This window comes from Hyperolius riggenbachi, chromosome 4, assembly GCF_040937935.1.
Source record: "Hyperolius riggenbachi isolate aHypRig1 chromosome 4, aHypRig1.pri, whole genome shotgun sequence".
Lineage (NCBI taxonomy): Eukaryota > Metazoa > Chordata > Amphibia > Anura > Hyperoliidae > Hyperolius > Hyperolius riggenbachi.
Genome location: NC_090649.1, coordinates 382,321,957 through 382,349,813, shown reverse-complemented (window position 1 = coordinate 382,349,813; position 27,857 = coordinate 382,321,957). Strand labels below are relative to the sequence as shown.

The following is a 27,857-nucleotide window of genomic DNA, read 5'->3' as shown; positions in this document are numbered from 1 at the left end:
ATTTCCAGAAATACAAGTTTATGCAAAATCTAAAACCTTGATTTATTTCCATACAAAGCAGTGCTTGTCAAAGGGGGTTGAAAGAGCAGCAGTAGCCTAGAGAAACTGGATAAGGATTTGAAGGGTTAGGCCAGAAATCTCAGTGAGCAGAGCCATTGGGGAATTTATCTGTCTGTAAAGTATTTTACCCCATTTAACTGATAGTGTGTAATATATTAGCAATATTGGCATTGAATCACACACAACCTTTAACCTCCCTAGTGGTATGGACAGATTCTCCGTCCAAACAAAACATGCTGTGAACAGTATAAAAGTACATACACATCGATACTCTCCTGCACTGTATACTAGACCCTTGCTTGACACATTTTGGCAAGTTACAGGAAAAAATTTTTTTTTTTAAATGTATTTTATCACCTTTTGCACAGAAATCCTGGGGAAATTGAACACCAGGGAGGTAAAGGATCAGACAAGAGTAAATAAATTGTGGTAAATGTAGATGAAATGTGGCTAGACTGCTTAATGTGACCCTTTATGTGAAAGCTCTAAGTAACGCTCAAGCTGTGTCCGATTACCCCAGGAATGTAACTGCTCAAAGGGGTTTCCCAGCTTGCTTTGTACAATGGTGTGATTTCTCTTCTTATTGTGAACAGAGACACAAATACTTTGCTGCAAGTGAGCAGCCTCAGTCCACTGATCAAGATGCAATGTGGTAGGTCCAGGAGGGACGGAAGGTGGGTAGCTCTCACAAGGGCACGTGAGAGACACTAGGATTGACTGCTCAGAAGGAGACTCAGCGGTGACCACCGGAGGGGCAACGGGGGATAGCCCATTATACCAAACTCTATGTGATTTAAAAGTTAAGGAGAAGTGTTTTTTAATAATAAATTTTAAGATTTTAAAACAGTATTATGCTATGGGAGTGTTTTACTCTTATCTGACGTCACTGTTTACTGAATGACGTCACAATGAAGGGGAGCCCAGATCCTGATGCACTGAGGAGATTGAGCGTTATAGAGCGATTGATAACCCATCTAACAAGGGTTACAATAGGAAGGCGAGTTTGTTCCCCGACAGGTGCCCTGGTGGTGAAATAGATCCCCATATGAAGTCAGATTAAAGATTGATGTGTATTTACTGGAGATTGCTGACACTATAGTCTTATATGAATTGGATGTTATTGATGTGCGCTGTATTCCTATATACATAGAGTTAAATTGTGGACTGCCATCCAAGAATTGAGCTCCTTCAGACTCTGTTTGATTGGGATTTTACTGCAGTGCTTTTGGCGTATATGTTTGTATTTTCAACACTACCTTGGCAGAGATCACTATGTTGTATGACAAATTTCTCAGTCTCAGTACACATTGTTACCTGTGTTCCTGTGGTTTCTTGGAAGCATCGCCCAAGCTGGGTTTTAGCTGACACAGGATATACATGAGACGCTGTCTGTTGATTGGGGTACCCAGCTTGAGGAAGTTGATTCTTCTGTACTCCGTGGTAAGAGACGTGTGTCTGTCCTATCTGGCTTTCCTTTCTCTGGGAAGATGACGAACTTTCCACTCGAGACACCTGGTGGAACTGCACAGAGGCCTCAGGTGGGTGCTTCACATGAATGTTTACCATGTTTGGAGGGAAATTAACTGGAAACAGAAGACATTTAATGTTATCTCTAAATCTTTCAGGTAAATAAAACAAATAATAACCCGTTCGGTTTTCTCTAACCACAGCAATTGTTTTGCTGACAGCTTTCAGTATGATTTGATGATTTCATGTCATTCAGTTTGCCAACAATATGATTTAATGACTACATTTCATTTTAATTTACTAATTACTATGCAATATAAAATGATAATTAAGGGTCACATTATACACGCGATTCCCTCAATGGCAATATATTGCTGATGGTAAATCACTTCATTATTGCCGTCACTGCATTGTATAGAATCACTCTGTTGGGTCAGATTGGAGCAATTCATTACTCAGTTACTAGCGGAGACACTGCTGGCAATCTGTAGTGTTACTGAACAGAAAATATCTTACAATGCAAATTTACATGAATCTGGGAAGGGATTAGTTGCCAGCCATTTGATTAGCTGGATGTGTTTTATCTCCTGGTTCAGAGGAGGCTTTGCCCTTACGAGTATTTCCCACTCATCAACATTGAGTAGCTAACTATGGTAAATATACATATATTGTTTTATTGCCAGCATACAATAATAATATAATAATAGTAATGCAGTAAGCATTATCTGTACTGGAATGAGTGAGTAATTTAACTAACCTATTTAGAAAGGACTGAGTGGTCACATGACTGATGATTTTGTGCCATTTCATACATTCCTCATCACTTTTGATAGATCAGGAGTACCTCAGTACTAGAGGGCCCCTTAAAACTGAGCCGCCAGACCCTTGCGAATCCCTGCCGACTTTCCCCGATCAAACTTCAACACATCAACTTTAAGAACTGGCAGCTCACTTGCTGACTACTATATTTCACCCTTCCACAGTTGCCATTGTAATGAGATGATAAATGTCTTTCAATTTTCCTCTCTGTGGTTCTAAAATTGTGAAAGTTCTTAGTTCATTCTGCAGTTAGTTTGAAATGTTAACATATGCCACGCAATACTGCTACATACCTTTTATTCCTTGCTGGCCTGTGACAGTGAGTGGTAAGGTGTGAGTAGAATGAATCACATGGGATCCAGATGATTTCACTGAGTTCTGCTGGTTCGTATACTGTTTTTGCACATTTCCATTTTGTACTGGTATCTGGCAAAGCTTGCCAGTATAGCTAGATGGACACTGGCATTTGTCTCGAGATGTACATTGTCCTCCATTCATGCAAGGCAGATGGCAAATTACTGCAACAAAAACAAATAATATATAAATAATAATGCTTGTATGTTTCCAGATCAACCCAAGACAACATTCTGTTATGTTTTGGAGACTCCAGAGTAATACACACAGCTGTATCTTTGTTTTTTACATTACAAGGCATGGAGCAGGTAGGTAAGTAGGTAGGTAGGTAGGTGTGTGTGTGTGTGTGTGTGTGTGTGTGTGTGTGTGTGTGTGTGTGTGTGTGTGTGTGCGTGTGTGTGCGTGTGTGTTTGTGTGTGGTGTGTGTGTGTGTTGTGTTGTGTTGTGGTGTGGGTGTGTGTGTGTGTGTGTGTGTGTGTGTGTGTGGTGTGGTGTGGTATGTGTGTGTGTGTGCGCGGTGTGTGTGGTGTGGTGTGGTGTGGTGTGGTATGTGTGTGTGTTGTGTGGTGTGGTGTGGTGTGTGGTGTGTGTGGTGTGTGTGGTGTGTGTGTGTGTGTGAGTGTGTGTGTGTGTGCGCGTGTGTGTGTGTGGTGTGTGTGGTGTGTGTGTGTGTTGTGTGGTGTGGTGTGTGTGGTGTGTGGTGTGTGTGTGTGGTAGGACAAAATTGTAGATCAGTGTAGTTACCAGAAGAGGATGAAAACAGCCAACTATAAGTAAAACATCTATAATGTATGGACTCCCACCATGAAAAAAATATTTTTAAAAATTCAGCTTTTAAACGGTGCACTTTTATACATGCCACACATCACATTAGTCATTTAAAAATGAGTAATATTACAATGATGGCTGTCAATCACTAGTACAATCCTGTTGTACATCCTTGTCCATATTTGTGTCATTTTGTTACATCTGTATACATTTCTATAAAGGAAAATAACTTGTACACATACAGTAATGATAAGTGAAATGATCCATAAGTCTTTGTGGGCCACAGCAATACAGGGCAAATAATCTCTAACAGGCAGCTATTCACTCTAAGAATTACTTGTACACAATATCTTTAATGTCCTGCTCAGTTTGTTACTAACCCCATCAGGATGCAGTCAACAATAATGCCCCCCTGCTGGAATAGTAGCACCTTTAACTAGAAACAGAATAGCTCCTCGGGAGATAAAATACCACTATATAGAATGCAACCAACTAATAACCCCTTCTCTGAGGGTGTACATGGGCACAGAGAGTGGCACATAGAACATGAGGTGACACAGAGAGGGATGGGTGGCACAGACAATAAGATAGCTGTAGCACAGATGATGAAGAGATAACAGCAGAGATTGCAGTAATAGTGGCTTGTTGTTGGCATAAGCAGAGATGGAACCCCCTTAGAAGTTGCCACTCCAATAGCAGTTCTATACAAGAGCCTGGAATAGTGGTGCTTACTGGAAATTCTGGTGCCAAGATCCAAACCACTCTTCCACGAGTGTATAACGCTAGGAAAACACCATACATGGTTTGATAGATCATTTCCGTCATGTCCGTCGTTTTTCTGGTCGATTTCTCATAGAAGGGAATGGAAATTGATAAGAAAAGATAAGAGAATCGAGCGAGAAATCGAACGGAAAAATAAATCAAAAATCGATCGTCTCGAAAATTGACCGAAAAAAATGCATGGTGTATCTTCCTAGAATTAGACATATAGTGCTTGCTGTGCAATTTTCTGTCCAGTAAAGGACACTACACTACACAATACAGAGAGAGCTTAGATAGTTAATACAGCATTTCAAGTCCATCTTCAGCTGAAAAATTAAAGGTTTCAGACGCTTGCCCAATTTTCCAAGATCAATGCTGAAACGTGGTCGCCCAATCATAATTTTGATTGATTTCCAGCCAAAAATGATTGAAACCATTGGTCATGCAGGCTGGAAAGATTTCACTCGAAAGGAGGTGGTTGGGTGTGCAGCAGTAGCTGCATTTAATTTTAGGATGATTAAGAGACCCGACCTTCATCTAAAATGTGATGTTCCCAGGCCGTGCAGAGTGTTGGTAGAACATAGGCTCACCTGCCCAATGGCATACAACTGCTGTGTCTTCTCTCCATCGCCACCAGGTGCCTGTGTCATGCAACCCGATGGCGAGTACCTGGTCAAGTAACATACATGTCACTGGGTAAAGGCGCCTGTGCGGTGATGGAGAGAGGACACAGGAGGAGAGCACCAGTGGACAGGCGAGCCTACACTACACTGCCAACACTTTGCATGGCCCAGGGGAGCACATTAGATGGGGTGACGTGGGAATCCAGTAGGTAGAGGAAGTTCCACAGATTTTCAGTAGCTTTCATGCTTAAATGTATTGAAAATCTGTGTACAGTGCGTGATAGTAATAGATGCCTCTCTGATCAGATTTCAATCAGAGAGGGATGTATCGGATGGTCGAATCTGGTGACCATCTAAAGTGTATGGCCACCTTAAAGAGACTCTGTAACAAAAATGTCATCCTGTTTTTTATCATCCTACAAGTTCCAAAAGCTATGCTAATGTGTTCTGGCTTACTGCAGCAAGTTCTACTATCACAGTCTATGTAATAAATCAATGTATCTTTCCCCTGTCAGACTTGTCGGCCTGTGTCTGGAAGGCTGCCAAGTTCTTCAGTGTTTTGGTTCTGATATGAACTCCCCCTTCCAGGCCCCTCTATGCACACTGCCTGTGTATTGTTTAGATTAGGGCAGCTTCTCTCTTCTCTCTTATCTTTTACAAGCTGGATAAATCGTCCTCTGAGCTGGCTGGGCTTTCACATACTGAGGAATTATAGACAAGGGCAAAGCTGTTTGCAGGAAGAAAAGAGCAGCCTGAAACTTCAGTGCATGAGATTCTGCAGGGGGAAAGAAACACACAAATGATCTCTTGAGATTCAAAAGGAAGGGTGTATACAGCCTGCTTGTGTATGGATGTATTTTCTATGTGTGGACATACTGTACATCAACCTACTTCCTGTTTTGGTGGCCATTTTGTTTGTTTATAAACAAACTTTTTAAAACTGTTTTTAACCACTTTTAATGCGGCGAGGAGCGGCGAAATTGTGACAGAGGGTAATAGGAGATGTCCCCTAACGCACTGGTATGTTTACTTTTGTGCGATTTTAACAATACAGATTCTCTTTAAAGTGACACTGAAGCAGAAAAAAAAATATGATTTCATAAATTGGTTGTGTAGTACGGATAAATACGAGAACATTGGTAGCAAAAAAATATTCTCATATTTTTATTTTCAGCTATATAGTGTTTTTTTTTATAACATTGCATCATTCTCTAATATTTGCAGCTTACACACTACTTAGTATTCTAAATGATTTTACAGAGCAGGCTAGTACATTTTTATTTTTAGAGTTTATTAACTCTTCCTGTACTGGAAACAATATTAGACTTATGTCTCTGCTCACAATGTTTTATTTCTTATCTGTACTACACATACAAATCATTATATCATAAAAAAAATTCCGCTTCAGTGTCTCTTTAACTCTCACTAAATTAATCAGGTATTCAATAAAACTCTAAACAAATGGTAATGCGGACAGGGAAAAAAAACCTGTATCTTTCGGATTAAAATTAATTTGACACCAACATCATTCAAGAGTCACCCAGGAAATGACTTTGCAGGGTCACTCTCAAAGGCAACAACACATTACCAAAGTATACAGGAAAGAGGATTTGAAATGTCCTATTTTTTCAGACAATAATTGTTCGCCTGCTTTATGTACATATATGGAGGCTAGCAACATGTCTGTACAGACCCTGCACTTTTCTGATCCCTCCCAAGTGACAGTGTACGAGGTTTCATTGCATCTGGGCCACAGTGTTAGATATAAATACTAATAATTACTGCACCTAGGTGCAGCTGGGAGCCCCGAGGGTTTTTAATCTATTATAAGATTAATATTCTTTATAGACAAGGACTAGCAAAGGTGTATCCAGCTATCATGTCCCCGAGTACTGTACATCAATGCCTTGACACTATCGCCACTGATTTTGTATGTTCTCCCAGTGCTTGCATGGGTTTCCATGACAAAAAAACTTTCACGCTGGTAGATTAGTTTCTCGATAGGAAGCTGATCACATATAATAGCAGTGGTATCAGATCATAATTTGTGTTCATATGTACACATAGTTCACAATCACACAGTATCGGGGTAGCTTACTGAGCGCACGCTGATTGAGCGCCCCTAGTGGGGGTGCGAAACGGCTGTCGATCTCTGACCTTGCCACATTCCCTCTCTCTCCTAGGTGGACTGTACCATTGCTTGCTGTCATATTAGTTTATCTTGTGTTAATACACAATATTGTACACTTTTTTGTGGGATCATAGAATGACTATATATATATATATATATATTAGTGTATATATATATATATATATATATATATATATATATATATATATATATATATTATATGTATATATATACACACACACACACATATATATACAGTATATATATACTGTATATATAATCAAGCTTCAAAGATACTATTTTTTTAAAGGACACCTGAAGTGAAAGGAATGTGGATGCCGCCATATGTATTTCCTTTTAACCAATACCAGTTGTCTGACATCCTGCTGATCTTTCTGGCATCAGTAGTCTCTGAATCACACACCTGAAACAAGCATGCAGCTAATCTACTCAGATTGCAGTCTGAAACATCGGACCTGTATGCTTATTCAGGGTCTATGGCTAAAAGAATTAGAGGTAGAGGGTCAACAGGGCCGCCAGGCAAACTATTGTTTAAAAATAAATAGTTATGACAGCCTCCATATACTTCTCACTCCAGGTGTCCTTTATCAGACAAATCAATAAGCTAGGGAATGGCAACACAATGACAACAACAGCATCTTTCGTCAGTGACTGGAGAAGCATGGCATTCCTAGGGCAAGTGGATGCACTAAGGTAGCTGACACTGACAGGAAGATGGAGCATAAACGTAAATGACAGTGGCAGATAAGCATTGGGGTGCTGTGAGAGTAGCTGGAAATGAGACACATTTAGTGACCCTGACATAAAAATACTGATGGAGAGCAGAGGATAACCTGAACAGAGCATATTTCACTGTAACTAACAAGACTGGAGCACTGACAGCAACAATGAGAAGGCATAAGACAATGACAAAAGAACCAAGAGACGTTTGGAGGCTGAACCAACCAGAAGGCTTATAAGGGCACATGCAGATTTCCTAATGGTATCTTATTCCTTCCAATTGCACATGCTGTTTAACCACATAATGTAGATGGCAATACCACAAAACAAATATGGAGTACCATAATACTAGGTTCCCTGGGTAAGCCACAAATAAGTACTTGACTTTCTTAAGAATAGACATGATGTGGATATATGGGCAAGTGATAAGATATTTCCTCTGTGCATGTCTATGGCATACAGATTTTAGACAATACTTTAGTGTTCCCAACTAATACAGTCAGCAAATCACACAGCTGGGGTTTCAGGGGGTGTCTGTTAGTTTTAGTTATTATTTTATACTTTTAGTGAGATCGATGTACTGTTTTTCTACAAAAAATATGTCACTATGGGGCATATGCTTAAAGGTTCAGTAAAGTTGAAGGACACTCCCTGCACACAGCAATGTTACCATTAATTACACTGACAAGCTGAAGCACACAGTGCAATTAGCGTGACCGGTGTTGCCTAGGTAATACAAGTGTTGTTGAGGAGCGCACACTACACAAATAGCGTAACATGAGTCACCCTAGCGACACTTACCCTAACTAGCTAACATGGGTTGCACTAATTGCTCACTATCTTGTTAGCGTGATTATCGGTAAATTTGCTGTGCTCTCCTTGACTTTGGCGAACATGCCCTTAAATAACAGATATGAACATTCTCCTCATAACAGGCATGCATTAGTATACTGTCTTTATTCACTATGAATAAGCAGTAATAAGCCCACAATGTGCCAATCACTAGACACTCCTTTACAAGCCAGTAAAATTATTCCACAAAAAGTAAGGGTGGCCATCAAAAAGTTACTCATGGCGGAATTTATGTGGAGGCCTCATTTTCATTAACCTAATTTCATATCAAAGCTATGCAGGTCCATGATACGGGAAGTAAGTAAAGCCTCCTTATGAACGGATATGACCCAAGCAAGGGATTGTACACTCTGGTCATGTGACAGCAGACAACTATAAAATCTGCTTGGTCAGTTATGCTCTCTACTATTCTCCAGCTTAGTAAATTCAGCCTATTGGCTTAATGGGATCTGAAATATTTGATTAGCTGTTCCTCATATAATAATATGTTACATATTTATAGCTTGCAAGAGGTGATGCCTGTCTGGTCACAGTGTTGCATTAGGCCTACTGAGCCTTCTAGCAAAGCCATGTCTATTTAGGGATCCAAATACACTGTAGGTAATATCAAAGGCTTACAGAAAGCTCAGTGAAAAGTAGTCAACACCGTAATAGATGAAGTTTTAGAATAAGAAAAAAAAAGTGCATTCTAATATTCTAAAAACTAACATATAAATGCTAACACACACAAAACACAGGTTAATTGATAAAGAGGAACTGTAGTAAAAATAATGAATACAATTGTTTTTTTTTGTTTTTTTTACAATATTCATTTATAAATGATTTGTGTTTGCCCAATGCAAAATCTTCCCTCACCCTGATTTATATACTGAAATGTATCACAGGTGGCAATGCTTTTAGTCCTGTTTGGTGCAGCTCTGTGGAATGTTTATTTCTGGGAATTCCAAAGCCAGTGGAAACAATCCCTGGTCTCTCTGACTATTCTGGGAGGAGAATTCCGCATAGCTTAACAGCCTAGGCTAGACATCACTGGGAGGATGGGGCTACATACCAATACACAGATATAGGAAGTGTTTCTGATGCCGAACACCAGAAAATATATCCTGAATAATGTACTGTACTCTACTATATGTGACTACTGTACCTCTTTAAATTGCTGTTAATATATGGAAGTGAAACAAACATGGAAGTAACATGAACACAGCAGAGCAAACCGAAAGTGAGAGCAGAACAATACCTGAAGAGCAGGGAAGAGGTCTGAGATAGGGGAAATCTGAGTAAGAACCTGTAAAGAGGGGGTTGAGGTCAAATCAAAAATGCAATAAGAAAACTAAACAAGGGACTCAATAAGAGATCTAGGAGTACAGAACTTTAAATACGATGTACCTATGCACAAACATTAAGAGGCAAGAGTATAGTTGCTTCATCGATTAATGACATTACCCTACCATGTGGATTATATTACACCCAAACACACAAAGGATAAACAAAATGAAATATCACAACGCAAGATGCAAAACTTATCACTCAGTCATATTTCATGTTATCAACTCTAGGAACGCAAACAAGCTAGTTTGCATAAAACAAAGTGCAGCCCCCCGACTTAGTACGCTTCCTAAAGCTGATACGCAGTTCAGCAGAACTGATAGTAAAGGTGCCAAAAGCATAGTGTCATTGGGCCAGATTTATCAAAGCATTACCGACAGTTTTTTTCTTCTAACCAGCAGAGGAACTGTTCTGCATGATAGTAAGAAACTTCCCAAATCCTACATAATACCGGCAGTTTAGTGTGGGATTTCTAGAGCTGCGCTACAGTTAAGAAAAGTGCAAATCCATTACTAAACTGCTGCAGATTAAGAAGTCCTCAATAGCAGTTCTACAGATTGCAGGCTAGACATGATTTGTGAAGGGCTCCACCCCCCTGCTGAATTCCTCCTCAGAGCCTGCTGACAGCAGATGTGTTGGTTACCTCAGAAACAACAATTTCCCTCACACACTGCACTGCCTAAGAGACCTTCCTAACTCCTTCTGTTCTTAAAAGTTTAAAGAATCTGCACTATTTAGTGATTTCTTAGAGTGTCTGAGACAGTTCTGCACAGATTTCTAAAAACGTACTAATATTTTTTCTCAGACACTCTTGATAAATGTCCCCCACTGAAAGGTGAAAAAACAACATCTACAGAAAATCTAATTTAAAAATAGATTAGCACAACATGTTTCACAAGATCTATTCACTTTCTCAGGTATAAATTGTCAGATTAAAATCATAATACAGAGTTTACAAAGCCCTTGAAGTTTTCTGGCATTTTTTGAGAGATGTAGGCTCCACAACTCAATGAATAAGAACAAAGGGAGGAAAAGAGGTGCTGAGGGATATGATAACATAGCCAGTGTATAATATAATTAATTTATTACATGAATTTGTCTTCCTTGAGGTAAGCCGCCTCATCCATTTTTTTTATTTATTTATTTTTAACTCAATTTGATCACATCCCTGTGTGCCTCTTTTCCTCCCTCTGTGCTTGTTCACCCTCTTTTGGAGGAATGAACCGTGGCCTTCTGGGGTCTCTGCCACCAATAGGACCGAAAACAGTGCAACCACATCCAGTATCCCTGGGCACCAGAGTGGAGTCGGGTTTATACATCTCTACCTGCTTCTTTTGTGAGTACCACTTTGCCTTCTCCTATCTCATCTCCTTTCCTGTGACATAATACACTAACGGGGCACCCGTTGTCTCTGTCTCCAATGAGACCTACCACATAGAGCTACATAGTACAGGAATAAGTGTACGTATTATCCTGCCACCAGTGGGTTGGGTGCAGGCAGAGGCGTAGCTATGGGTTGGCAAAAGGGGAGAAATGTCCCTGGGCGCATCACTGTGAGGGCGCTCAGCACAGTTGCTGCACCCCCACACACGTGAGAGGCAGATTGCTGGCTGCCAGATGTGCCCCTGTTTCTATCCCTCTCTCTCTGCAGAGGAGTGCAGAAGCATTAATAGCAGCAGAAAAAGCGGGCACATCACATCTAAAATCGCTGACGCCAGCAATTTACGATTTTGTGGGCAATTTTTTTTCTCCTCTTGGCACTCGGGTGGGCGCTGCGGTTTTCGTAAAGCACTTTTATAAGCACTTTTGCAGAGCGATTGCGTTTTTCACTTCCTGACATCAGTCAGGAAGTGAACTCTATGAACCGGAAAAGAATAAATACAATGTATTTATTCTTAAAAGCATTTTTGCGATTTCCCTATACCCTCCATTGAGGCAAACCGCCTCACAAATGATACACGCTCCACTTGGCTGAGTGGATCGGAAACGCAAGCCACTTGAAAGAAAGCCGAAAACGCCCTAGATGTGAATGAGCCCTAAAGGGGGGGCACACATGGCTAACTTTGGGGGTCACATTTGGCTATTTAAAGGGGGCACATCAGGCTATCTGAATGGGGGACGGGTGCACATTCGGCTATCTAAATGGGGAAAAGAAGGGCACATATGGCTATACATATACAGCATTTGTACATTTGACTCCCCCCATAACCACGACCATATTTTGATGCACGGCCACGCCCCTTTTTGTCCAGAGGTTGGGAGGAGGTGGCACAAAAACTGTCTGCCCCCGGGTGCTGAAAACCCTAGCTATGCCTCAGGGTGAGCCGAATGATGGCTTTTTCATGTGCAACATCCACGTACAGCAGCCCCACTCTTTGACGTGTAAGATCCATGTACAGTAGCCCCACTCATGTACAGCTCCCGAAGCAGCACCCCTTTTTCAAGTGTTGCTCCGCATTTACAGCCGCCTCCCATTCTCTGGTCTCCCAAATGCTGCAAACTCCTTTGTATGTCCAGACACCCCATTTAGCTATTCAAGGCCTAAAAGGTTAAAAGGTTTTTCTACAGAGGGAGATACTGGTTGCTTGGCATTTAGAAACAGCCATTATTTCCCACATTGCAACAAGCCTCACAGACAGGAAACTGTCAGGACCTAGGCCCTGACATCACACTGAGAGGGGTTTCACCACAATATCAGCAATACAGACCCCCCCCCCCCCTTTCCCAATTATCTGTTCAAGAAGAGATAAAGATTTCTCATGAGAAAAGGGGTATCAGCAACTGAAGTTCATTCCTTCGTTACATTTCCTCTTTAACTTATCTTTTGAGGAAAGTGACTGTCTAAAAATAATCTCAAAAGAGCTATTCCAGGGAAGCAGGAAGTAGACTGGCAGGAGCATTTCAGTTCAAAAGAGACACCTGGCTTTTACACTAGCACTGTAATATGATCCAATACATTAATTCAGTTATGGGCCAGAATTCCCAGCAGTGCAGGTTTATTCTTAATATGGTTCTTAGATGTACAGCTCCAAACTGGCAATATGTTGTATATTATAAGCCACTATATATGCAAATGGAACAGGACCTGAAATTTATTGTACAAGACAAGTTGACGAGTACAGCTGCAAGATAGGCATCAGTTACAAGATTAAAACAAGATAAACACCTTTAGGGTTCAGTAGTTAGGGGGAAATGTATGCTGCCAGTAAGGATCGTTTAACACATTAAAATGGACTCTTGTCCAAGCATTGTTTAACTCGGAAGACCGCCAGATTTCTCCAAGATCAATATTAGCTTAATATCATTAACACCATCCTAGACAGAAGAAATGATGAAATACTCACTTGTGCACTGTAGCCTCATTTAACAAAGAGGCCACATGACAGAAAACAGGAACATTTCCACTTTAGTTTTGGCCGTGACAAAAATGAATGTATTTCAGGCTCTAAAATACATGTTTATAATGTGTAATTTGTTCAGCTCTGTACAGCCAAATATGAGATCTACTTAATGTATGTGTGAAATGTCTAGTTCAAATCAATTAGTAGTGACACTGGCTCTATAATTTTAAATCAAGAGTATATACATTTACTCTAGTGTGATCCGTGTTTGTGCTGGTGTAGAAAGTATAGGAGCTCAGTAAAGTTGCTGATAAAAAGCAGTGGTGTTGCAATTTTCTAGAAATTTACCCATATGCCCTGTGAAAATCCCACAAAAAAATGCATTATTGCTTGCTGAAAGATATTTTTTTAAAGGAGTACATAAAACAATTGCCAAGGGCAGCAGCCTTTTGGTAGTGGCAGAGCTTGTGAACAATTCACAGGCTTCTGAGGTGAATGTGTACCATGACTGGACAATAGACTAGTTTCTATGACTTTTCTTAGTAACTGTAGGGTAGCACAAGCCATCAATGTGAGATGTGAACATGGGCTGCTCAGGTTATATTGGGCTGATTTTCAAGGTACCCGGAACACCTCACCATCTAAATGAACAAGAGGACTTCCAGGTGTGTGTTAGGACAATTGGGCAGTGAGCCCTGTTTAGGCCTCTGAAGCAAATGTTGACTGCACCCATGCACACAAGGGTTAACCGCAAAAAAGGCTGCAATTTAAACAGGCGTTCTGACGCTGGACTTACGCCAACTAGCAGAGAGTTGCCTTCTCCACATTTTAAGTTTCATTCCTTGGTCTCTGAATTCACCAGACCTTAACCTAGGTGAGCAAATTTGGGACCACCTCGAATAGCGTGTTCAATGACTGGAGCCACCACCACCCACCCATCAGAAACTGCTGGATGCACTGCATTCTGCATGGCTGAAAATATCTATAGCAAGCATCCAGCATCTTAATGAGTCAATCTAACAGCATTCTACTGCCATTCATGCTGCCAGAGGCAGTTATTCTGTATATCAGCAGGTGATCGTGTATGATAAAAGTTGTTTAATTCTCTAAAATCTTTGGTGTGATGGGAATTCCATCTTTTTTTTACTTGTTTATTTTGCAGTAAAAGCTTTGTAATTTCAACTCGAGGAGTGGCTGGATAGTGTACTAGGAGTGGCTGGATAGTGTACTAGGAGTGGCTGGATAGTGTACTGGTTAAGGGCACCGCCTTTAACATGGGAGACCAGGGTTCGAATCCTGGCTAGGGTCTGCACCTATTCAGTAAGGAGTTCAAGGCAAGACTCCCTAACACTGCAGGGTGGCCTCTTGAGTGCGTCCCAGTGGCTGCAGCTCTTGAGCGCTTTGAGTCCGACAGGAGAAAAGCGCTATACAAATGTTCGGATTATTATTATTATTATTAACTACCTAAGCCAAAGTTTTCTAGCAAAACAATCAAAGCAACATGACGAAATACTAAAGACTGCTTTTCTAGCAGGAACACTTGCCTGGGCTGTTACTAAAGCATCAGAATGAAGACATCTGATATTTTAGGATACCGACCTGTAAAACGTAAGTAATCTCCTGTCCAAGACTTTACATTGGTTTCTTTTAGGGACTATTATAGATCAGTCCTTGGACACACATGCTAAAAAAGAAGTTATGTTGCATGCTCTTACTGAAAATGACGAGAGCACTGAAGCACGACTAAGAAACATATTGTGCTATTATTATTAGTGCCTGAAGGGTCAAGCTGCTATGGAATTTATACAATGTGACGTTCATGCAAGCCTCTATTCATTTCCCGCTATGTCTGACTCAGCATATTGGATATTATGATTCAAGTTTTCAACTGAGAAGAAATGAGAAATAAATAATAACTTATTGTTGTTCTCTACAGATATATATTTACTGTCATGTCTGATCTTCTTCAATCATTTGGTATGAACTTCTCATGGACACATTGTTAGTAATGAATGCTATGCTCTGTAAAAAAAAAGGTAGCAGATGATTCAAAAATAAAGTGAGATAAACCTTCTGCTTTAGGAGGCATGGATATGTATCTATACCACATTTTAAGTCCAAGTTACTGCTGAATTGGAATCATTTTTGGGCTTATGCATAAAAAGTAATGAAGAAATTTGTTACTGACGTCTGATTTAGAACACAATCTGCATAGGGTTGTAATTTGGGACTCTGCGCTGGAGCTGAAGTGAACACACTCTATGGTGAGTATCATGAACAACAGTATCAGTCAAGGACTCAGAAGTTAGTATCAAGTAGGATGACAGAAGACATCTATGAGCAGAAATGCTTGCAAGCAGGAACCTCACATAATGACATCCCAACTGTTCTCACTGTCACATCCTAGTTAAAGCTCTCCTAACTTTCATTTAATAAAGTTCTATGGTATGTACTCTAGCAGTTTTCATAAACCAAATCTCTAGTTTGTGTCATAGTGCATAGTCTTCAGAACCTGGGTAACTGAATAACACAATACCATTCCCCAAGGAAGCCGTAGATCACATAACTTTGCTATGCTAAATACTAGTTCTAGTTTCCTCCTCACCATTTCCTACTTATTTTTTAAACAAACATAAAGACGAAATGGCCTTTTTTCAAATCACGTTTTCTCCTTGGTAAAAGTTAAAATGCCTTTGAAGCCACCAGCATGCAAGAAAATACTCAGAATAATATCGACAGTACTTTTCACCTACTTTTTGGTGCCTTTTCAATTGCAGAGTGCTGAAAAGTTATTTTAAATAGAAGATGTCCTAGGAGAAAATTTTGGAGAAAAAGTGAATTTAATAAGGGCCATAGTGAGTGAAATATGGTGAACCATGTCTTAACCAACTGAAAAAAAGTATGATAAAAAAAAAAACTATTCTGATAGATTGCAATGAATTGATGAGTTTTCCACAAGAGTCTTAGCTTAGAGAGATAGCTTAGTAGTCAAATGACGCAAATGTTGCCTCATTGTGTGAAACTTGCCTTTTGCAACCAAAATCCTGTTTTAGAAATGTGGTTACCGGTATATAACCTGATAGCAGCTTGGTTAAAAAGCATTTGGATCCTGTAGGGGCTTAACACAGCATCCTCCGGTTCCCTGTTGCAGAGCGTGGACCCCCCTGAAGTAATCCAACAAGGGTTTGCCGTATTGATGATCAGGAATGGGTGAGGCAAAACTGCGCCTGAGCATATGCGGCCACTCCTGCACCTCGCTCAGCGTGTTCGATGACTGGAGCCACCATCACCTACTCAAAATAATCTGTTGGATGCACAGCATTCTGCATGGCTCAAGATATCTCTAGCAAGCATCCAGCATCTTAATGAGTCAATCTAACAGAATTCTGTTGCCATTCATGCTGCCAGAGGCCGTTACTCTTATATTAGCAGGTGATTGTGTACGATAAAAGTTGTTTAATTCTCAGATAAGGCAGTACTGCACGAGCAGTAGTAAGGCCACGCCTGCACAGTAAGCCATAGCAGTTCGTGCACAAATGGCTTCATGCTAAAACACAGGCGTGGTCGTGCTCATACGGACACACTTACGCATGAAGAGGAGGGCGCCCACATCTTCCGGAGGGGCCCAGGGAGCTGCGGCAGTCGCGAGGAGTACACGGGAAGCCTCTACACTATCCAGATGCTTCCCTCTTCCTTAGTAAGTACTATGTGTTTTTTGACCCAAAGTTCATCTTGGGTTCTCTTTAGGTAATTTGACATCAAGAAGCTTTTACGTAGACAAAAACAAGCTCTGCAGCTGAGTACCTACAAAGGACTAGGAAAACATTTACACCTGGTGTGAGGCTTTATAGACTTTAAACTTTAAGGCAATTAAGGAAATAAATGCATTTGTAATATACGATAAAAAACGAAAATATTATGTAAGTATGATGGTCTATTAATAATAATCTATACTTCATCCTGTGCTTAGATTAAACTGCATTAAGCCAAAGAAATTATATTACTCAGAAACATAGGAAACTATTGTGAAGCAGACAACAATAACTCGTAAAACACTACATTTATCTCTGTATTTGAAGGATTGACAAAAGTCACTAATTCCAGCCTTCCACAATTCTTTCTTTGGACCTTCAACACGGATTTCTAGGATTTCAATTCAGCTCACATTACACGGCACCTTACTACTAAAAAAGCTGGCATATAAACTGTTTAACTTCCAGAGTTTCTCCTGGCACTGATCTCCGTACCATAAATTAATCAGCAAAGTTAATTCGATGGCAGCCATCTGAAACAGAGACCTAGATGTCTGCATGAAGGCAGCCAAACCTCCTCAACTTAAACAAGAGCTTCTGAGTGAAGCACCTTGCTTGGCTGGTTTTAGGCTGTGAATTTTCTTAACGCTTTTCAAGACGTTAACGTTATAGCCAAAGAAAGTATTCTAGACCGTTCTAATCTCATAAATAACTAGAAAGCATAAAATCTGTTTCTATAGCTTAATCTATAATGAAATGAATACTTATTACAAAGCTTTTCTTCATGTAAACATTGGATGTATGTTTTAGATCATGCTTCAAGTCTGCATTTTCTTTATATGTCTGGGCTTTAAACCACAAGAGCAAAAGGATTAATTTATTCATGTGCTTCATGGGAAGAACAATAACAATGTAGTAAAGTTAGATGATGGCACCATATATTGTGGGAACATGGTGCGCAAGTTTGAGAAACCAAAAATGGCCTGCTTTGGTTTGCTTTATTACCTTTCCAAGAATAAGCTTTTAGGTTTCATGAGTTAAAGCAGGCTCTGAAGGCTATGGACTCCTGCCTGCCATTAAATTTGGACAGATATTAGGCTATGGAAACTCAAAATGAAATAAAGCATAAAAATGTTATATTTACAAAAGGTTGAATATTTCTTCTGCCCACAATCTGACATCAGTCTCAACCTATTTTTATCATAAAGGGAATTAAGCTCCGGGCACTATGCACACATAAGAGATGCGCCACGGATTTACAGTAGAGCTGAATTTTTGGCACGTCTAAGGGAACGGCTAAATTAAAGGCAGATCTATAAAATAGTATTTTTAGTTTACATTTCAGGCTCATATCCAGTTACCATAAATACATCATTCAGTAGCTTGAAAAGTGCCAAAATGGTACCATGTTTGTCTTTAATCCAGCTTCTGCATTTAAAAATGTTGACGATTTGACCTGAACCAATTCAGCTGAAGGAGTTAATAGCAAGTTCAATGGGTTGGTACTGCTACTTGCCCTGCACAGTCGTACTGCTCAGAGTGCAAGAGGGAGAGGCACAGACTGAGTTCTCCAAGAAGTTTGCAGTCTGTAGCTGTGGAATGATGTGGTACAGGAAGTGGCTTGTTCAGGTTCCTGACCAGGTACCTTAGTGATTTGTTTCACATAAACTAGTCAAGGACCTTACCTTGTACAAAAACAAGCTCTGCCACTAAATGTCAACACAGTTCTAGAAGAACATATGCTTGAAGATGGGCTTTTATAGGGTGTTTTGATCCTCCCAAATCATGTCTACAAATTTCAAGCATTTAAAAAAGGTGCATTACACACACAGGATTATTGGTCAGACAGACAGACAACATCTATATCGTGCTTTTCTCCTGGCGGACTCAAAGCGCCAGAGATGCAGCCACTAGGACGCGCTCTATAGGCAGTAGCAGTGTTAGGGAGACTTGCCCAAGGTCTCTTACTGAATATGTGCTGGCTTACTGAACAGGTAGAGCCGAGATTCGAACCCTGGTCTCCTGTGTCAGAGGCAGAGCCATTAACCATTAATTACACTATCCAGCCACTGCTGGATTACTGGATTACCAGCATACCAGTTCAAGATTACTACATAGTCCTAAATCTCTGTGCACTCTAACCACATCTGTGATTAAAAACTGTCAGTTTTTCCTCCCTAGGGTACCCCAATTTCTGAATTTTTCATGACACTTAACACAAGTAATGCTCAGGGGTGAAAGAAGGTAGAGCTAGCCCCAGAAGTGTGAATATAATAATGGACCAAGGCATTTATTGTTAAGTCTTGTATGCATGGTAGTTTGATCTTGACCGCGGCTTGTACACACCCTCGATGCAATGGCGGATGATCTGCCTGGTGGGTCGTCTCAGTTGAGCGCAAGCTGAAGGCATTGTTCAACTCACCCAGCTTGCGCCATGATGGGCCCTCCTTCCCCAATCCCTAACAACAGAATGTGTTGTCAGATGTCCAGGAATTCTAAGTACCTGAATGTAACCTAAAGAGGCATGCAGGCAAATCTATGTATTTGCATGTCATATTCGGTAAAGAGTTACTCAACTTGTAAACATTGTTACATCACTGATATCTAAGTTAGCCAAAATGTATGACATGTGTGGTCAGCAGCCTACTGTAACACAGCACACATCGACTATGGCTAAAGCAAAGTATAACTACTAGGAGAGAGATGATGAAGACAGCAGTTTGAACAGCTGTTAGCATCCATTAGTTTGCCTTTGATCTGCCTCCATCGTAAAAAGTACACAATTCTAGATCTGATTTCAAGAGTTGACTAATTTTGTGCCGAGAAATGACATAGCTGCATCAAGAGAGTTGAGTGTAAATGAGTCAGCGCTTGTCAAACCTTTTGTGGGTTTTCTTGTTTATTGAACAGAATGATGAACGGTCAGACCACTTGGAAACTGCAAACCAAAGGCGTCCAGAGAAAAAAAAGAGACTGAAGCTCCTTCACATATTTTTCACGGTAATAAATTTGTAGTCAAATTTGTCATTGCTTTCGTAGTGATATATTTTTTAGCATCATATCAAACTACTGTAAATTAAACCAATCGCCCAAGCTGGAGCTGCAAAGTGCATGGAATGGGGGGAGTCCCTTAAAGCAAACCTGACCTGAAAAAGAACAGTCAAAATAAACATACACACGTCATACTTACCTTCCACGTAGTCTACTCATCAATCTCTTTCTCCTCTCCCGCACCGTTTGGCCTCTCTAATCGATAGAATTCATTTTAAAAATAGCGATGACTCTGTAACAGCTTCCAGGTCAGCACTAAGTTAACCGGTAATATCATTTAAGCCATAAGAAAACATGGACATTACATTGCACATCAGTTATAACTGACAGTAATGGATATAGTGAAAAAGGCAGTCAGCTTCCTGAGAGACAAATCTGACAAGATCTTGTCAGAACTAGAAAAAAAATAATTGAATTGTTAGAAAAAATGGTGACCTTCTGAGAGGAACTGACAGCGAGGCAAGTATGTAATATCCATTTTTCAGGTGTATAATGTGCTTATTTTAAATCATTTTAGTCTGTTCAGGTTCACTTTAATTGTAAAGAAGGTGGCCACACACCACACAATTTTTTTTAAATGTCTTTCCAGTTCAAGAATTATTATAGATTTTTCTGACTTATGGTAAAATTTCAAAAATCGGCCAATGTACAACACGTGTTAAATTTTTCTCCAATTATGAAAAACTCTGAGAAAATTGCTTGGGTGTATATATTAATAAATTGATAATCTACCACACAACATTCAATTTCCATGAAAATTTATCAGAAAAATTCACCACTCCCAATAGACTTTTATCAAATAAAAATGGGAAATCCGATCGGATTTCTTGCTCAAATAAACAAAAATATGCTTTTTCAGGAAATCTGATCATTTGTATCGAATTGCCGTAAAATCGGATAATTTTATTGTATCATGTGTGGTCACCGTAAGGCTGTTCCCTAAATATTGGTAAAATTGCAGTGTAAAGGCAGCATACAGTACAGCAATTTGACCATTACTTATGCCAATTATATAGCGTGCATTGTACAATTAGTACATCACAGGTTACCTGGGTAATGAGCGTGTTGCTAAACCTTTGCTCTCTATGCAAGTCTCGCAACTCAGGAAATGCAGGTTGCCCTAATTGCTTAATGCATGCTACGTAGTTGGAGTCCATAACAGTAAAATGCTGTATGCTGCTGCGCATGGCAATTTTAACAATATTTAGTGAATATCGCTCTTTGTGTGATAGACAGCCAGTGAAGGGAATGGCAGGAGAGCAGTATTAGAGGAGTTAGTAGTTGAAAAGGTGGACGAATTGCACAGCAGAGTTCAGGGTGGATTGGAATAGTGCTAGTAATAATATCTATGCACATTGGATACTAAAATACAGTATTCATGGCAATGCAGTGATACAATTAATGCAATCATCCTATATAATAATCTCTAAGTGTCCCGGCGTCACCTGTCCCTGTGTCCGTGTATTTGCACTACTGTGCATGTGCAGCATGGGCAGCCATTGGGACAGGAGGATGGGGCCGGGGAGCCAGGCGGACAGGTGTGCGCAGCGGACAGGTGCGTGCACATGAGCACTGACTGGCAGCGGTGGTGGTGTGAAGAGACCTAGAGTCCGTTTTTAAACGGGCTTAGGTCAAATAGTACAAGTATAAAAGAAAGAAAACCGAAGTGTGGTATTAGATCATGTTAATCCAAATCTGTGAATACGTTTTTATCCACCAGGGAAAAGGTGGTAATCCAAAGCACTAAACACTGTTTACATCAGAACAGACAGAAGAAACTTGCACAGAGCTGGCTATGGAATTTGTATTAGTATGATACTGCAGAACACTTTGCATTAAATAATCAATGGTGTTCAATGCTAAACTGCTCTTTATTTAATGTGACCCTTTCTGGACTTCTAAAAAAGACGCCTGAAGAGTGAGAATAATTAGTCATGAGAAAAGCAAAGTCTAACAACTTAAAAGCCCACTCACATTTAAAACCTACTTTAATGAAGAAAGACTATAAAAAGTGCTAGTGGCGGGCAAATAACACGAAAATGTGCCTGACTTGTGTGGACATAAGAGCTTGCAGCATTTTCAAGCCCTAAAATACCGGAATGATTGGGGGCAACTATATACCCAGAGCCAGAAAAAGACCAACTTGTGTCTGATAATCAGAGTGGGGTAGTCAGGGGGAGGGGGGAAATAAACAATATAATGCAAAGCTATCCTCAATGGGGGCTAGCTGGAAGTGAAGAGCCCTATCAGTTAAGGCAATTTGGATACCCCAGCTCAGCCTCCCAATACAAATAAAGCCCATGCACAGCCTAATTACACATCACAAATGATTCGGAACTGGGAAGGGCTTTGTCAGGGAACAAGAATACATGTGTGCAATTAGTGCCGTGTGAGAAAAGTGCATGCAACAATTAGCCCAAGTCAGAGCTGATTTTTTTGCACTACACTAGCACTTTGTATAGCCCAATTTTAAATAACTAAAAGTTTTAATTTTAAGAGTGGACTTTTAATTAATTAGACTTTGTTTTTCTTGTTGATTGCCTTATACTTTAGGTACAATATTAACTTTTTTTGCTTGTTTAATAATCAGTCACCTCTACTTCAGTGCACCTGAGGAGATCCTCATTCCTGGGTTTAGGTTGTAATTGCATCGTCAACTTGTTTGGAGCACTGCTCTGTCTCAGTGGACTCACTATCCTGTGGGAGTACCACAGCTGCCAGGAATGGCACTATCATTAGGTAGTAAGGCAGGGTTAATATAAACCTCACATTAGAGCCCCAATATAACTGGGTGGACAGTAAGCCCCTCAGGTGCTCAGTAGAGAAGTTAACTAAAGCTAAAAGGCATCTACTGGGACTTTGTATTACTCCATATGGTTTACTTGGAGTGCTAGCTGGCTATAACCTTTATTGGACACTTGTTAGACAACAGACAACCCCCAGCTTATAGCATCTGAATCTCATATGGGAAAGGCTTGAACACACTTCACCTAGATTCTCTTCAACAACTCCATGTTAGTGACGATCACCCAGTATGAAGAAAATCAGCAAGACACTTGTTTTCTGTGCTTTCAAATTGGGCACAGAGCTGCGCTGAAGCAAATATCAGGACTCTCTAGTCTGATAAGCAAGTATCCTCAGTATCAGAGATGGAAAGGTCAAGTAGGAGTAGAATGAAAGGCTGTTACTTTTAATCCTTAAGTCAGTTCAGGGTTAAGTAGAGGTTCAGCTAAGGTTAATGAGATTATTAGGAAATATCAGGTAGATCAGCACATAGGTTTGGGTGAAGTAAGGGTACAGGTTCTATTTATGGGGTGCATGTCAAATCGGCGCCGCTGAGATTGGCGCGGGGAGAGCCGAATGACTGCTCTCCCTGCTGCCGCTAAACTCTGAGGCGGCGTTAAATACTATTCCCCCTCCGAGTTGTTGCAGCTCAAAGGGAGATGTAATTCGGGGTCTGGCAGGCGCCAGAGCCCCGAATTACCGCTACGCGGGGTGCGCATCAAAGCATCGCTGCTATGATGACGCCCAGTTTCGGCGCTCAGCTCTCAGAGCCGCGCGCCGAAATCAGCTGATTCGCCATTTACAGTGGCTTGCAAAAGTATTCGGCCCCGTTGAAGTTTTCCAGATTTTGTCATATTACTGCCACAAACCTGAATCAAGATAGATGGAGCCAAATGCAGGGCAATCTTGGAAGAAAAGCTCTTGGAGTCTGCAAAAGACTTGAGACTGGGGCGGAGGTTCACCTTCCAGCAGGACAACGACCCTAAAAATAAAGCCAGGGCAACAAGGGAATGGTTTACAACAAAACATATCCATGTGTTAGAATGGCCCAGTCAAAGTCCAGATCTAAATCCAATCGAGAATCTGTGGCAAGATATGAAAACTACTGTTCACAAACGCTGTCCATCTAATCTGACGGAGCTGGAGCTGTTTTGCAAAGAAGAATGGGCAAGGATTTCTCTAGATGTGCAAAGCTGGTAGAGACATACCCTAAAAGATTGGCAGCTGTAATTGCAGCAAAAGGTGGTTCTACAAAGTATTGATTCAGGGGGCTGAATAATTTGCACACCCCACTTTGCAGTTATTTATTTCTAAAAAATGTTTGGAATCATGTATGAGTTTCGTTCCACTTCTCACGTGTACACCACTTTTGTATTGGTCTTTCATTTGGAATTCCAATAAAATGGATTAATGTTTGTGGCAGTAATGTGACAAAATGTGGAAAACTTCAAGGGGGTTGAATACTTTTGCAAGCCACTGTATGTATACATGAAAGGTCAGGTTAGGGAAAGACTTATGGGGGGGAGAGTAAAGCAGTTGGTCTTGGTGCACGGCGCTGAAACTAGAAGCAGCCATAGCAGTAATATTATACTATGCGTGGTGCGTAAGGGTAATTTGGGGCTCCGGTGGACCCCGAATTACTCCTCCCTTTGAGAGTTGCTATGACTCGGAAGGGGGAATAGTATTTAGCTCCACTGGGGATTTGAGTGGCAGCAGGGTAAGCCATCATTCGGCTCACCCCGCGCCCATCACCAGACCCTCCAAGCTGCTACAACTCGGAGGGGGAATAGTATTTAACGCCACCGGGAATTTGAGCGGCAGCAGGGTGAGCAGTCATTCGTCTAACCCTATGCCCAGCTCCCCAGCAGCGTACACAGGTGAAGTGGTAAGATAGGGATAAGTGAGGGTCAGTGGGAAAAGAAAAGACAGTTCCCTTAATGTTAGCATTTTAATATTAGCTGGCATTACCTCACACTTTTCCTTCATATCTGCTATTTGTTGGTCAAAGTTCAGAGATAGATACTGTACATCATCATCAGCCTACTCATTCCTCTCTAATCCATAGGATTACATCTCACTACAGCTCTTTAAAGTATCTGAATACTAATCACCCCACAATTCTTTATATAAAAATATATATGACACACTGTTTAAACAGTTTAAACAGAGTAGCATAGCTAATACATAGTAAAGAACACTGCATTCTTCAGTATAGTGCAAGCCAGGTATGGAATGCATGTTGTTCCTTGCCTGAAGACATATATCTAGCTAGGGGAAAGCCTACATGATATGTACATCCTTTTACTCAGATTGTGTAACCATGCCACACAGTGCGTGCTTAGAGTGGGAATGATGGGATAATAACCAAATTCCAGCCATGTGAGAAGATAAGACATATCACCACCATATAAGCAGGGGAATTCATTTCTTATTCATCTTCCTGCATCATGAGAACAGAAATGAATGCTGGGACTGCAGCAGATAATCTAAGGAGATAAGCAGGCGGATGAAGTCATACTTCTGGCAAGTCTGTATGCACAATGGCAATTAAAGGAGAAAAAGAAAGTTTAAAGAATATCCAAATTTAAAAATGAAAAATCCATGGATGAATTGTATGTCTGTATGTAGTGCATCTCCTATATTCTATAGAGGAAGAGAGGTCTGGATAAACGGTCATTAGAACTACAATATTATCCGCTATGAATTATTTGTGATATTCAGCCACGCCTCCTTATGGATTTCATTAATAATAGTAGGGTGCGCAGTAAGAAAGTTCAACTGACAACCAGCATAAGTGCAAACAAATACTGCATGCATCTGCTGAAGTCATATCAGATATGAATATCACATTGTAGTAGTAATTATATACATCTTCATTTTTTTTTTAAATGTTGCCAGGAGAGTTCCAATAATACCAACTGCTGCAAGCTTGTGACAGTTTCTAGATTTGACATGCCTGCTCCCTAGGTACAACCATGATATGTTATTTCAATATGGAAAGGAAAACATGGTTGTCTCTCTGTCATGATCGCTGCTGCAGCAGGTGCTGCTGGCAGTAGTAGTGCTGCAGCTCAGGCAGTTCTGATCTCTTTCCATGCAAGCTGCATAGCTTTGTCTGCCTTTCCCTGCTGTCAGCTTGTGACTGATTATCATTCACCTGTGTGGGAATCTGCATGTCTGCTCCCATTGGATGACCTCAGTATAAAGATCTGTTTCCTGCAGGACTCCTCGGGCTATCATAGCTTCAGCATAAGCCTGTCTTGCTGCTGCTTTGGCCCGAGATCGTGTTTCTAGTTCTAAAAGATACTTTGCTGGTCTTGCATCATATATTGGTTCATTGCCAATATATATGCATACCAGCACGTTTATTATTTTCCCTGTATTCGTGTTACGTTGATACATCAGTGTCGCTGATGTATACGTACACGAACTGTTTATATCCTGTGTTCAGTTAGTCAGCCTTCCAGCACGTTTTGGTAGTTTGCGCGTATCGTGATCACCCGTGCTGAGTTAGTTATCCTCTTCCTGGTTCTGTTTGTGGATTGCGTTCATCTCTGCGAAGAGATAACGAATCCTTCTGAATCCTGTTCTGTTACCGTTTGTGGATTGCGTTCATCTCTGCGAAGAGATAGCGAATCCTTCTGAGTCCTGTTCCCTGTATTGCTCCAGTCCTAGTCAGTGTTCCTGCTTATGTCATATATCAGTTCATTGCCGATATATACATATGTTAGACAGACGTTACAAATAGTTTCATTGATAGCTGTAATTGTAATACGCTAGGAAAACATACTTATTGTATATTTGTCTGTGTTACGTTCATCTATCTTGATCCTGCTATTTCCTGACTATCCTGTCCTGTCTTTGTGAGGCACGCCATCGCTGCAAAGCATTGGCTGCCTCATTCCAGTCTGTCTTGTTGTGGACGCTTGCTGTCACTAAGTAGTGGCTAGTTAAGCAAGCATTCATTCTGTCTATCTGTCCTGATCTCCTCAGTTCTGGTTTATGCGCTCAGCGCTACTTTGCGCTGAGACGCTATCACGAAAGTACTGTTTGTGGCTGTTCGGATCTGCACCGGCTCTGTGCGCCACAATCTCCTATTGGAGTCAGTCCTCTCCTCCACTAAACTGGGGATATCCTGATTTCTTGTGCTGGTGTGTGTACCTCCTTCACGTCAGCTTATGTGTTGCATGCTGACTGTGGAGAATACACCACCAAGCGTGACACTCTCACAGTACACCAAGAGGGTTGTGGGAGGCATACGTATATGTACACCGCTGGTCAGTTGGGCGCAGGGTGAGTCGAATGACGGTTCACCCTGCTGCCGCTGAAATTCCTGGCAGCGTAAAAAAACTATTTCCCTCCGAGTCCTAGCAACTTGTAGGGAGAAGTAATTTGGGGTCCTGGCCAGGGTTGTGGAGTCAGAGTTGGAGTCGGAGTCAAGGAGTCTGAGTAATTTGGGTACTTGGAGTCAGAGTCAGTGGTTTTACAAACTGAGGAGTCGGAGTCAGATGATTTTTGTACCAAATCCTTCACCCTGGTAAGTATTAGACTAAGAAGTCAGAGTCTGAGCCATTTTGGGTACCTGGAGTCGAAGTTTTCATGAACTGAGTCGGATGATTTACCGACTCCAGAGCCCTGGTCCTGGCGATTGCTGGAACCCCAAATTACCCTGGTGTAGGGCACGTACTTTAACATTATTGCTATAGCAACGACCAACACAGGCGACACGTGGCCAGCTCCATGCCCTGAAACCACAATTTGTGTGGGAGGGCCAATATTGTTCCCACATAGGTTAGTATTGTGGCAACCAGTGTCATCTGCTGTACATGTAAGCTCAGAAAAATAGCACAGTGCAGTAACATAGGCAGACAGAGGAGAAGAGCCCAACACGGCTATCTACCAGTCTCATTAGCCAGGCGGATAATATACTGTATGCTGCTTACCCCTTTCAATTTATGAAAGTGATATATCTATAACATACTGAACACAACTTAACGGTGTGTGTGTGTATAATTTTTTTTGTCTA

At 40.9% G+C, this 27,857-nt stretch overlaps 1 protein-coding gene across 4 annotated transcripts in view; it reads right to left on the bottom strand.

Moving 5' to 3' along the window:
• Positions 1-27,857, bottom strand: part of LTBP1 (latent transforming growth factor beta binding protein 1) — a 264,927-nt gene that overhangs the window by 210,524 nt on the left and 26,546 nt on the right. For 2 of the 4 annotated variants that reach the window (XM_068232113.1, XM_068232115.1), the window contains exons 2-4: positions 9,815-9,862; positions 2,640-2,864; positions 1,375-1,643 (exon numbers count right to left, since the gene is read on the bottom strand). In XM_068232113.1, coding sequence (XP_068088214.1) covers positions 1,375-1,643; positions 2,640-2,864; positions 9,815-9,862 — 542 coding nt within the window. The remainder of the gene's footprint in view (positions 1-1,374; positions 1,644-2,639; positions 2,865-9,814; positions 9,863-27,857) is intronic. The other 2 variants (XM_068232116.1, XM_068232114.1) reach the window with 1 other exon arrangement.